The 13,211-nt window shown below is 51.3% G+C and overlaps 2 protein-coding genes across 2 annotated transcripts; one reads left to right on the top strand and one right to left on the bottom strand.

Annotated features, from left to right (window-relative positions):
• Positions 1–2,719: 2,719 nt before the first annotated feature.
• Positions 2,720–4,136, bottom strand: N7532_010350 (14-3-3 adaptor artA-like protein; the record flags this gene model as incomplete). The annotated part of the gene is made up of 8 exons (XM_056622841.1): positions 2,720–3,085; positions 3,160–3,247; positions 3,334–3,608; positions 3,673–3,684; positions 3,745–3,764; positions 3,834–3,880; positions 3,946–3,953; positions 4,125–4,136. The coding sequence occupies 8 exons, from the start codon at positions 4,134–4,136 to the stop codon at positions 2,720–2,722; spliced, it is 828 nt and encodes a 275-aa protein (XP_056470257.1).
• Positions 4,137–6,577: 2,441 nt separating this feature from the next.
• N7532_010351 (calcium-transporting ATPase) lies at positions 6,578–9,868 on the top strand (the record flags this gene model as incomplete). Its single annotated transcript, XM_056622842.1, has 5 exons — positions 6,578–6,695; positions 6,775–6,932; positions 7,010–9,325; positions 9,386–9,708; positions 9,763–9,868. 5 exons carry the CDS (start codon positions 6,578–6,580, stop codon positions 9,866–9,868), a joined length of 3,021 nt encoding a protein of 1,006 aa, XP_056470258.1.
• Positions 9,869–13,211: the final 3,343 nt, after the last annotated feature.

Below are 13,211 nucleotides of genomic sequence, written 5' to 3' on the forward strand. Positions count from 1 at the left end.
GCAACTGAGCGTTTCTACCCAATACAGAAGGGCATTGCTTTGCTGTTGCTTGGGTGCATTCCGCATGCTGTATTCCGTAGTATAAAAGACTGGGGGTTTCTGTTTGATGCTTCGTCTGCATTTTGCTCTTGGTAACTTGCAGGATGAGAGGGAGGCTGCCTTTCTAATCATATCCTCGTGGGTGGCGATTTACAACCACCTCTTGCTTTTCCAGGGACAGATTTTCCTTAGTTTTTCGTCTCTGTGGTTCAAAGAGGGGATAGAGAGGGGAAGAAACTGTGGAATCTTGATTGTCCACAAACATTGAACATTCTCCAGACAGTTTGCTTTCGCTAGGACGACATGCATTGGTGGCAGCCCTACAGGAGAACAAGCAAATAACTAAAATTACCCCTCAATGAGCCTCAGCTCCGTACGTCTCGATCTCGGAGAAGAGCGAAGAAGATCTGGACCATGCAAGAGCAATACAAGACCTTCGAAAGAACTTGGACTGAAACCTGTCACATCCGTTGATCCTCATACCCACCAGTGATCCGTATTAACGTCCTCATGAGGCAGTAGTTTGCATGAAGCGCGGCAAATCAAGGCCCAGGAAAAGTTGTCGACTACCAGGGCCCGGCCATGACGACAGATGATCCCCTCACTTTCTGTCCACTCATTCCTCTCAGTTACCAGCAGGCTACCCTTTGTCTCCACTTGAATGTTGATATCTGGCGTTCTTTGTCTGGCATTGATGAGTGCCTTGTTGTTGTGTCCTTTTGGAGATTTACAACTCATCCTCTCTCTAGGTTCTCAGATATCGACTTCTAGTTCCCACCATTCAGCCGGAGTTTTACTTCTTGGGAATCTCTTGCCATGTGTCCAGTGATGAACTCCGAGTTGAACCAAATCTTCGCATGTGATAATGTCTCTTAGTAGCCCCTTAGGTTTGTGGAAGGGCCATGTGTCTACACACGGCTTTGCTAGAATCTGATTCTGTTAGCAGTCGACACAGTCGTAAAATATATGCTAGAAGGGGGGGGGTGATATCTTCTACTGAAAGACTCGAATAAACGAACTTGGGAACAGCCGTTACCCCGAGGGAAGGCATCAGGAATAGACATCGAATTGAGCCTCATTCTTCTTCGCACAACGCAGCATTACAATACGAATATCAAGCCAAGCGTAAAGTCTACATGAAATGGCTGGTTGTACTCAAGAGTCACGCAGGTTCTCGCGCGCGTGGGGCAGCCCCGATGCTTTCTTCGGTTACCACGGATAATAGCGGCGTTAACCATGAGTCCCCGGTCCAATTAAATGCATCATTTAATTCCCGTAGTGATAGTAGGCTTTATTATTGTACAGAGGCTCTAGAAATAGCGGTCAAGATCTAGAACTTCGCTCGTCTGCGATGGTTGATCTGTTTTCGTGAATGAAAGGCAGGAAATTGAAGACAAAATCCCAACTAGTTTTATCTAGCAGAATATCTACTTATCACTCATAACAACACTAACAGAAAAACAGCTAATCGAAGAAGACGAACGAATGTTGCTTTTAGCTCTGCTGACCTATACTCCACACGGAATAACTCTCCAAGACTCCGCGCCATCACCACGCTTCTCCATCTCACACAAATCCAATCGGAATAAAACATTCTAGCACCCGCGAGTGATCAAAACACCAGATACCGGGGGAAGAGAGGGTGTGAGTTGTGACAATCCCCGATTCCGGCCACTCCGTTTTGACAAACTATGTTGACTAGTAAACTAACTAGTGAAGAGGGGAACGCTCGATGGCAGCACGCGCTGAGACGTGCGGGTCGATTCAGCAGAAAAAACCACCACAAAACACACGCGTAGCAATCAGGAAATAGCGAGAACCTCAAATGTAGGGGTCAGGTCGGGGAGGTGTAAGAAGGTGCATTCTAGAACTAGCTATCCGGCCACCGTATACTGCCGGCTATGCCACATAGTCTGGATGGCACCCATGTAGTAGGGGTAGGGGGTCTCCCCACTACACTAGTTGGATCACGGGAAGTGGATATCCGCCTGAGGCACCACGTCCCAGTCCAGACTAGTCTCTAATCCTTGCCTTATCCCTGTCCAACTCGCGTGACGCTTGACGATTTGGCGAGTCGACGCACAACAATACAATTATGGGTATTGATGTCTAACCTACCTGTATCCTAGTGTACGAGTGGATTTATCTTCAGATGGCTCGCTAAGAAATGTGGATGCAGAATCGAGGAGCTGGTCCTTGCTTAGATATGGAGGTAAAGACAATCAAGCTGCAGGTTGAAGAATCTCAGACAGCCAATGTACTGTCCAACTTTGCTCAAGAAGAGAAAGAAATTAGAGTGCTGGAGGTTGATATCGCTAAGTGTTACGTCTACGCTAAGTTTGAAAGAGTACAACACCATCCGGGCGAGGGACTAGAGGGTAAATTGGAATGGAAAATAAACACATTGAATCGTGCTGGAGTGGGAATAGAGACAGTAAAAGAGAGAGAAATTCCACTCAGCCCCTTTTCTTCGCTCGCGTCAACCGAATATCAAACTCCGCCGACCGACCCACGCGGTCCCAGGCATATCCAGAGAGAGATGCCGGTCCCTACCCAGCCACGCTGCGGTGAAAACAAACAAGCGAACTTTGCGGAATCCACGTCCAGGAAGAAATGCGAACGCCCCCTTACCAAAATCGGCATATGGCTCGTCGCGACCTCAAATCAAAACGCGCCCACCTTAGGACTCCTCAGCGGGCTTGGTCTCCTCAGCGGGCTTCTCCTCAGCAGGAGCAGGAGCAGCCTCCTCGGAAGCGGCGGGAGCACCGCCCTCATCCTTGGAGGCCTCAGCATCCTGGCTGTCGGAGGAAGTCCAGAGAGTGAGATTGTCCCGTAGGAGCTGCATAATCAGGGTGCTGTCGCGGTAGCTCTCCTCGGAGAGGGAGTCGAGCTCGGCAATGGCGTCGTCAAAGGCCTGCTTGGCGAGGTGGCATGCACGGTCGGGAGAGTTGAGGATCTCGTAGTAGAAAACGGAGAAGTTCAGAGCGAGACCAAGGCGGATGGGGTGAGTGGGGGTAAGGTCGGTCTGGGCAACGTCGGTAGCGTTCTGAAAGATAGGGTTAGCTATATGTCGCACCAGCAGAGGGAAGCGAAGGATGTAGTCGAAAAGAGATGCCATACCTTGTAGGCCTCGTGGGCTGCGGTGGCAGCGACCTTGCGCTTCTCACCGGAGGCGAACTCAGCGAGGTAACGGTGGTAGTCACCCTTCCTATAATATCGAGTGGGTTAGCAATTCTGCATCGCATGGAAGAAAGAAAGCTCCCAAGAAGTCCTTCGGATGTCAGCGAAACGCACATCTTGTAGTAGAAGACCTTGGACTCGCCGGTCTCGGCCTTGGGGATCAGGGACTCGTCAAGAACGTTCAAGACATCCTGGCAGACATCCTCAAGCTCCTTCTCGATCTTGTCGCGGTAGTCCTTGATGATGCCGACGTGCTGGTCGGAACCCTTGGACTCCTCCTTCTGCTCGATGGAGGAGATAATGCGCCAGGAAGCACGGCGGGTACCGACGACGTTCTTGTAGGCGACGGAAAGAAGATTGCGCTCATCGACAGTGAGCTCGCCACCGATCTACAGACAAGTTAGTTCCGTGTGTCGGCGTGGTCGGGAAGACATGGGGATGGCGGTGTCGTACCTTGGCGACTTCCTGCGAGGACGGTTAGCACGGGGGCTCGAATGATAAACAAGAAATGGGGATGCGACATACCTTCATGTACTTGACCATTTCTGAGCGAAAACAATCATAACGTTAGCATACACTGTCATATCGGATCTCATCACACGGGCATTACATACCATCGTAGCGCTCGGCCTGCTCGCAGAGCCTCGCGAGGAACGTCTTGCTGGTGAGGGAGTCAGTCTTGGATCTTGGTTGGCAGCATCGGGTGGGGGTCGATGATATCCTTACTTCTCACGCTGCATTGCAAAAACAGAGGTTAGCGATGTGTTGACACTCAGTGAAACGCGAGAGACGATGGGTCAGGGTGGACGGGGTGAGAATCGGGGGAGCGGGAGGGGGTTGAGATCGCGATGGCCATGACGGCGCAGAGCGACAGGGGCAGAAGAAAAGAGCAAGCAGTAACATACCTCAGAACCCATGATGGATGTGTATTGAAAGGGAGATGGTTGAGAGTGGTGGGGTTTCGAGGAAGGGGAAGATGCAGAGGAGGAAGTTGGTTCAGAGGACCAAGTGGGGTGAGAGCGAGGGTGAGTTGGGGGAGAGTCATAACAAATACACCATTACGCCGTACCCGGTACCTGCACTTTACCCGTGTGGCCCGCGTTACCGCAGGTACTCGGGTACTTCTGGCGTACTTGGGCCGCCGCCCAACTGCCGCCTGGTAATGTGAATACCTCACGTACCAGACACCGCGCCCGCCCTTTTGGGCTTGTCATGAGCTGCGGCTCTGCTGCATCTGCCTAAGAAGGCCCAAAGATCGCTTAACGGGAGAAAGTCATGTTTTACAGTACGCAGCTTTCTAGGCATGAGTCGCGATTTTGTGGTTCGCCGACCGTACGAAGATCAGCTGAAGGCACGGTGGGCCCCGGCGATGCTGGACTCGATTTTCTGTTTAGACATCTCGACTTTTTATTTTCGAAAGTCCTGAAGCAAACTATACACAAACTCTGGCTACAACAACAGATTACCCGAAAGGTGGGCAGCTTGGGCGGAAAGTGTCGTGATGACGATGATGCAACAATCGAACCTTCCAGCACTCCGTGACAAGCTGGCGATGATGTAGTGGCTAGTCCACGCCGCAATACTCATCACATGCCGATCAGTCGAGTCTCCGATGCCACCTCATTATCAGTACAAGCAGTAGCAATAGCATCTCGCCTACGGGACTATTATTCTACTCAGTCCCCAAATAACTTCCCCCATTTCTACGTGTAGTATATTGGACGTCGCCGCGCCAGACTTGGCAAACTGTTGATGCTGACCCTGCACCGCCTAAGCACTGTAGATCTCTGCTTGTCGTTGCAGCCCGGCTGTACCACAAAAACCACCCATGCTGTCTTCCAAGTGGTTCTATGGTCTTTTTGGAACCCTCAAGGGCGCCTTGTAAAGTGAGGGCAGAATGCTATGTAGAGAGTAGTACTAAACCGCCCACCGCTTTTAGTGATGACTCAAAGGAAATACCCAAATGGGCTCTATCAACGATAATGCATGTCCCATTATATTGACAACACGACTCAAGAAGAAACAAACCCTCATAGTATCCGGAACCGTATGATTTTCCATAATAAATTGAATTCAACCTTCGCGTGCTCTGAATCAGTCCCCGCTGGTGGCTTCAAGCCGGCCTTCTATGCATAATGGTGAGTCCTTCATGCCAGCTGCCATCGAGCAAGTCAAATGATAATGATTCCGGCGACTCCCAATGAAGAGCTCACCAAGATATCCTGCATAGCATCAGGCTCAAAGCCAGGCCAACACACCGAGGCCCATGGGGTCGTACAACCTGCCAATGAGGGTTCGACGGACTGGCCCCCTCCAGCCATGCAAGTGTAATCGAGCTAGATTCAGCCTTACAAGTAAGGAGGAGTTAGCGTGCTTACAGTTACGCGTTGCCACCGGCCCGATATTGGTCACCGGAGAATTCCCCTAATGGTTCACGCGGGAGCTGTCAGATGGAGTCGGGAATCGGGGACCAGAGACGCTGGGTACACCGTTGTCAGATTTGCGCATGTCCCAGGGTCCAGGATCATTGCACTGGTGCTAGGCCGTTCATGATTGTCCTGTGTAACTGCAGAAAGAGATCGCTTGACCCAGCCCTGTGCAAGAAGAAAGCCGGGCAAACAGCTTCGAATCAGTCAGGAAGCCGCAGCGGCCATCCGGTCGACAAGGCTGCTCCGCAGGATGGAGGAGATCGACTGGTCCTTTGCAGAATGTGGTGTTTGTTGCGGACAATCTGCTTGCCAAGGGCGACGAAACACTCCACCTGTGGCCATCGATAGGGAAGAGAACGATGCAGCCTGGAGCCACCGGGCCCCGTAATAAATCCCAGCTCTCGGCAGAGATACCGGAGATCCCAGACGCAAGCCCCAGCATCGTGGTGGGAACAGTCAGGGAATTTGAGGTCCACACGAAATGCATCAGATAGCAGCGGGCATCTGGAAAAGACTGAAATCCATTGAAGTTGAAGCTGCCATTGATAAACCCAAAGAACGGGTTGGTTGCCCAGGAAGTGTACTCCGGACTGCGTCGTGTAGTCTCAGCCCTGTGGCCCCTGCTTACTCATCACAATGGGGAAACAACTGGATGAGAACACGTTGTGCCTCCGCGCTCCACTCCTCGCTGGGTCCTGCGATCGTGAGAAAGAAATCCTATATATCATTGACGCTCGTCCCCTCTCCAGCCTTTCCTGCTCCTCTTTTCCGACTTCCGGCTCGCCAGCGGTGACCCCCATGTATCGCTTCTAACTCTGCATCCTTCCCGTTTCCTTTTGTTACCCCAGTTTCTCCTCCACATCCTCCCCGACCGTCTCCTCAAGCGTTTCTCGTATTTGCGGTGAGCGAGCGATCTAGAACTTTCTATCATGGAAAATTCCTTCTTGCGCTCTCCATCGGAGGTGCTGAACCACTTCAATGTTTCAGAGCGCAGCGGATTATCCAGCGATGCGGTCCTCAAGTCCCGGAAGCAGCATGGTCCCAATGGTCAGTATTCTCCGATGGCGTGTTTTTGGCGCGTCAATGCGTCAAAAGGAAGCTCGATCCAGTGCTGACAGCCCTACAGCCCTCGCTGAAGAACCCCCAACCCCGATGTGGGAGCTGATCCTGGAGCAATTCAAGGATCAGCTTGTTCTTATCTTGCTTGGCTCCGCTGCCGTGTCCTTCGTCCTGGCTCTCTTCGAAGAAGGTGATGACTGGACTGCGTTTGTGGATCCGCTTGTGGTACGTTATCTCCAATGAATAGACACCTCCAAGAAGGAAGTTGAATCAATGCTAACTATCTGTCCCTCGTTCTACAGATCCTGACCATTCTGATCCTCAACGCGGTGGTGGGTGTGACCCAGGAAAGCAGTGCGGAGAAGGCGATTGCGGCTCTGCAGGAATATTCGGCCAACGAGGCCAAGGTTGTGCGTGATGGCAAGACGACCAAGATCAAGTCGGAGGATTTAGTTCCTGGTGATGTGATTGACATCGCTGTCGGTGACCGTGTCCCCGCTGACTGCCGCCTCCTCTCTATCCACAGCAACAGCTTCCGTGTTGACCAGGCAATCTTGACTGGCGAGAGCGAGAGTGTTGGAAAAGACACTCGGGCCATCAAGGACAACCAAGCTGTCAAGCAGGACCAAATCAACATGCTCTTCTCCGGTACTACCGTGGTCAATGGCCATGCGACTGCCATTGTTGTACTGACCGGTGGCTCAACTGCCATCGGTGACATCCACGACAGCATTACCTCTCAAATCTCAGAGCCCACCCCGTTGAAGCAGAAGCTGAACGACTTCGGTGATATGTTGGCCAAGGTCATTACCATTATCTGTGTTCTGGTCTGGGTTATCAACATCGAGCACTTCAATGATCCTTCCTTCGGCGGTTGGACCAAGGGTGCCATCTACTACCTGAAGATTGCCGTCTCCCTCGGTGTGGCTGCCATTCCCGAGGGTCTTGCCGTTGTTATCACTACCTGTCTCGCCCTGGGAACCCGCAAGATGGCCCAGAAGAACGCCGTTGTTCGCTCTCTGCCTTCCGTAGAAACACTGGGCAGCTGCAGCGTGATCTGCTCTGACAAGACCGGAACTTTGACAACCAACCAGATGAGCGTGGAAAAGATCGTCTACCTGTCTAGCTCCGGCAAGGCTCTCGAGGAGATCGATGTTGAGGGCACTACTTTCGCGCCTGTCGGCAACATCTCTCGCGATGGCAAGGTTGTGGAGGGTCTGGCCGCTTCTTCCTCCACCGTGAGACAGCTGGCTGAGGTTACTGCTCGTTGCAACGCCGCGAAGCTCTCGCACGACCCCAAGACTGGTCAATTTGCTAGCATCGGAGAGCCCACCGAGGGTGCCCTCCGCGCGCTGGTCGAGAAGATCGGCACCGAGGACGTTTCCGCTAACAAGAAGATCTTCTCCATGGCTGCCCATGAGAGAATGCACAAGGTCAGCGAGCACTACGAAAACCGTCTGGCTCTGGAGGCTACCTACGAGTTCTCGCGTGATCGCAAGAGTATGTCGGTTCTTGTTCGCGAGGGCAAGGAGCAGAAGCTGCTGGTGAAGGGTGCCCCCGAGACCATCCTGGACCGCTGCACTCACGTCCTGCAGGGTGCCGACGGATCGAAGGTTACTCTCACTCAGGCCCAAAAGAAGCTGCTTTCCAACGAAGTTGTTGAATATGGTAACCGTGGACTCCGTGTGATGGCCCTTGCTAGCCGCGACGTCAATGAGAAGGACAGCGTCCTTCACAATGCTACCTCTTCCGAGGACTACCTTAAGCTTGAGCAGAAGTTGACTCTCATTGGTCTTGTTGGTATGCTGGATCCCCCGCGTCCTGAGGTAGCTGCCTCCATCCAGAAGTGCCACGATGCTGGTATCCGCGTGATTGTGATCACTGGTGACAACCAGAACACTGCTGAATCCATCTGCCGCTCCATTGGCGTCTTTGGCGCCGATGAAGATCTCACCGGCAAGAGTTTCACTGGCCGCGAATTCGACGATCTCAGCGAGGCTGAGAAGCTCAAGGCTGTCCAGACTGCTTCCCTGTTCTCTCGTACCGAGCCCAGCCACAAGTCGAAGCTGGTTGATCTGCTCCAGTCTCTGAACCACGTTGTTGCCATGACCGGTGACGGTGTCAACGATGCTCCCGCCCTGAAGAAGTCCGATATTGGTGTTGCTATGGGTACTGGTACTGATGTCGCCAAGCTGGCGGCTGACATGGTTCTGGCCGATGACAACTTCGCTACCATCACGGTCGCGGTTGAGGAAGGTCGCTCCATTTACAGCAATACTCAGCAGTTCATCCGTTACCTGATCTCCTCCAACATCGGAGAGGTCGTTTCGATCTTCCTGACTGCCGCCCTGGGCATGCCCGAAGCTCTGATTCCCGTTCAGCTGCTCTGGGTCAACCTGGTTACCGACGGTCTCCCTGCCACCGCTCTGTCCTTCAATCCCCCGGACCACGATGTCATGCGCCGCGCTCCTCGCCGCCGCGACGAGGCTCTTGTCGGTGGCTGGTTGTTGTTCCGTTACATGGTCATTGGAATTTACGTCGGTGCCGCCACCGTCTTCGGATACGTCTGGTGGTTCCTGTATAACCCCAATGGTCCCCAGATCACTTTCTGGCAGATCGTAAGACTTTCTTTCTGTGAATTTCCTCCTTTGCCATCCTCTAATCACATTGATGTATAGTCGCACTACCACCGCTGCTCGGCCCAGTTCCCCGAGATCGGCTGCGAGATGTTCAGCAACGATATGGCCAAGTCCGCCTCTACCGTCTCTCTCTCCATCCTCGTGGTGATCGAGATGCTGAATGCCATGAATGCCCTGTCCTCCAGCGAGTCCCTCTTCACCTTCTTCCTAGGCAACAACCCTATGCTGGTATACGCCATCGCCCTCTCGATGGCTCTCCACTTCGCGATTCTCTACATTCCCTTCCTGCAGACTCTCTTCTCCATCCTGCCCTTGGACTGGGTTGAGTGGCAGGCCGTGTTGGCTATCAGTGCCCCTGTGATGTAAGCCACCGTCCATCGTTCGATTTAACCATTACTGACTATTCTTTCTACCAGTCTCATTGATGAAGCCCTCAAATACATGGAACGCCGTCTGTACAACAACAAGGTTGCCGATACCTTTACTACGCAGAACGGCAGTGCCAAGCCGAAACGCGCGTAAACGAGATAAAGCGAAACGGGCGGCAGGATGTTGCTGGCGATTTCGGAATAGAAATAGCCGTCTGCCTCCCTTCTATTCTACGGAAAGAATAGAATATCGAATCCCCTGTATTTCAGGTCAGGGGTTTTCACGCCTTTCATAGAAATGAATCTTGTATGAATTGTCTGATCCACCATCGCATTGTCCTCGAAGCTCCATAAAATAGAAATTTGTCGCATACCAATTCAAGGAATTTTCACTTTCTCTTAAGTCCTAGAAGTCTTCGGATTCTACGCTCTGTGCTCATCAATAGGCGGGGAGTGAGTATTCTCAAAATTCGCAAGGTCTACCGATTCTGGAAAATATGCTCTGATATTCTTTCCCTACAGCCCATCTCCACCTCCATCCACTCAACCGATTCCTAGCCTCGTCTGCCTCTTCTCTCGCCAAGGCCTTAAACCACAGTTGTTGCTGACAACATCCACATTCGCAAGTACAATGTCCGGCCCCAAATCTTCTCTCTTCGCACCTTGACCGCTTGACCGCTGGCTGCAGCATCTACGTTCACGGGCGCAGCACCCTCCAGCTTTTTGCACACTGCTACAGGAGAATTGGATGCATATACCATTCCGGATTCGATCGCCAGATCTCAAACCCTTGAGCGGAAGGTCCTGAGCCCAGTGATGTTTGGATGTCCCAATAATCTTCCAAATCCCATTTGTATGTATAGTCGATATAACATAGGCCGCATTTCTTCTCTGTCAGCAGTGTACGAATGTTGTTTGTCAGAACATTCATCGGTTCTTCTGCCTCTCGCAGCTCAGTAGTGCATATTTCGTTTCGTAGTCGCTTGATGTCTTCGTACGGAGTTTCTTCCTCCTGTGCGTTTTCTCGAAGACGGCCTTCCCTCCACATGAGACTGTCAATAATCGAATTTGATTGTTCCAATAATTGGATTTCCGGGGGATCTTCTTCGGTCTTGGTTCTGCGTAGCAGTAATATTCGGTCCCAGCCATGAATTAGCAGGCAAAGGCATGTTTGATGAAACCAAAAAAATGGCATTGGATTTGGCCAGGCTAATTGTGTCGATAGCCTGCCCGATCCTTTGGGATACTGCAAGCCTGGGTGCAAGTCATATCATTGGTTAGTGTCGGCTGCATGTTGGCCCCCAGTCAGGTGATATGTAGCCTCTGGCCTGCGCCCGCTGGGTGCAGTAGTAGTGAGCTGAACGCCTAACTTCATCCCCCTTTTGGTTCTTCTACGAGGAAGAATTACACACCTGTGTGCCCTGTTCCTGGGTCTGACCATCTCCTATACCCGGCCAGCATGGGACTCGGCTGATACCACCTTCTCGACAACGTGAACCCTACTTGCGTTTCAATATGTTTTGATGCCAGAGACCTCCAGAGACTTGACCATGGGCTCCAACGTTTGACTTGGAGACTTCAACTCCGGATCTCAAATTGGGATAGATTATGGCCCCATTTTTTACGAGTAAGTTCTCAGTGATTCTTTTTAGGTTACATCGCGATGATACTGATTGAGAGCAAGACCTCGACGAGGCGCTACCGATCGTGGAGACCAGGATGAGGAGACATGTCTCTCAGGCACGCGAACTGATGTGCTTCAGCAGATTCGGGACTGGGCTTCCTCCCCAGATGGAAGATCTATCTTTTGGTTAAATGGGATGGCTGGAACAGGGTAATCCACCATCGCTCGGAGAGTTGCGACATCCTTCGGCGAAATTGAGACGCTTGGAGTAAGCTTCTTTTTCAAAAGAGGTGAAACGGATCGCAGCAATGCTTTAACATTTGTTCCGACACTTGCACGACAGCTAGCTCTCTCAATACCCGAGCTGCGGCCTCATATCCAGCAAGCTGTACAAGATGAACCGCGCGCATCGCGACCAAGTGAATGAAGGAGCAATTTAACAGCCTGCTCCTTGAGCCACTACTGAAACTGTCTAAGGCACCTGGTGCAGAATGCTCTTCTCCGAACTCAACCCCATCTGAGTCCACAATTCGATCTGTGATTCTAGTGATTGATGAACTCGATGAGTGCGACGAAGAGAGTCAGATACAAATTATCCTCCAACTTCTACCACAATTTTACCAGTCGCATCATCTACGCATACGGACCTTTCTGACTAGCAGACTCGAATTGCCGATTCGTCTTGGCTTTTCAGAGGTGGCTGATCATACAGAATTAATTCTCCACGAGATCTCAGAGGAAGTGATGGTACATGATGTATCTCTCTTTCCTCAAGCATCGCCTCTTGGCAGTTATGAAAAATCGCTTTCTGCCTGCCGATTGGCCTGGAGAAGTTGCCATTCAATCTCTCGTGATGATATCGGTTCCGTTGTTTATCTTTGCCGCCACCGCATGTCGTTTTCTGGATGACCGTCATTGGGACCCAGTGGATAGTCTCCAAGTGCTCCTTACATCTCGCAGTGAAGGTTCTCAATTCGAGAAAACCTAACTCCCTGCCCAGAATCGACTTCTAGTGGGACAGATTGGATCCAGAATGAAAAAGCTCATGGGAGAGTTCCAGGGAAATCCTGAGTGCGATCGTGATGCTTGAGAGTCCGCTTCTGATCAATTCATTTTCGAAACTTCTCGGCCTCCCTGAGGAGCAAGTTGAACGGAAACTTGGATTCCTTCACTCCATTATAATGATTCCTGAAGATCCGACTAAGCCCGTTCGGATCTTTCATCTGTCATTTCGAGACTTCCTCCCTGACACTGAGATACGTGATCGAGGCCCATTCTGGGTGGATGAGAAAATGGCACACCCGAAATTGGACACTCAATGTCTACACATATGTGGTACCCTGAGAAAGAATATGTGCCACATCGATCAGGACACAGAACGCACAGCCATCGATCGCCTGACAATAGATCGCCATCTCCCGCCAGAGTTGCAGTACTCTTGCCGTTATTGGGCATATCATGTTACACGAAACGAGGATCCGATCGCTATGATGGACGGTGTGATATCGTTTCTTCGGAAATATTTCCTCAACTGGATAGAAGCAATGAGCGTCCTGGGCCGAGCCTCGGAAATAGTGGATGTGATCGAATCTCTTCTGTCAGAAACTCGGGTAAGTCGACATTAGGAATGCCCGAAGCTTTCACACAATATCTAATTTTGTATATTATCAAATACAGGATCACAAGAGATCGGAAGCTTCCCTCTTCCTACATGACGGTAAGCGCTTTGTTCGGAGGTTTATGAAGATGATCGATGAGACACCACTTCAAGTATACTCTTCGGCACGGATATTCACACCAAGGATATCAATAATCAAGATGCAATTCGATGCGGAACTCCTCCATTGCATATTTAGGCTATCCGAGGTGAATG

This window comes from Penicillium argentinense (genome assembly GCF_028826775.1).
Source record: "Penicillium argentinense strain IBT 30761 chromosome Unknown utg000010l_segment0_segment0, whole genome shotgun sequence".
Classification (NCBI taxonomy): domain Eukaryota; kingdom Fungi; phylum Ascomycota; class Eurotiomycetes; order Eurotiales; family Aspergillaceae; genus Penicillium; species Penicillium argentinense.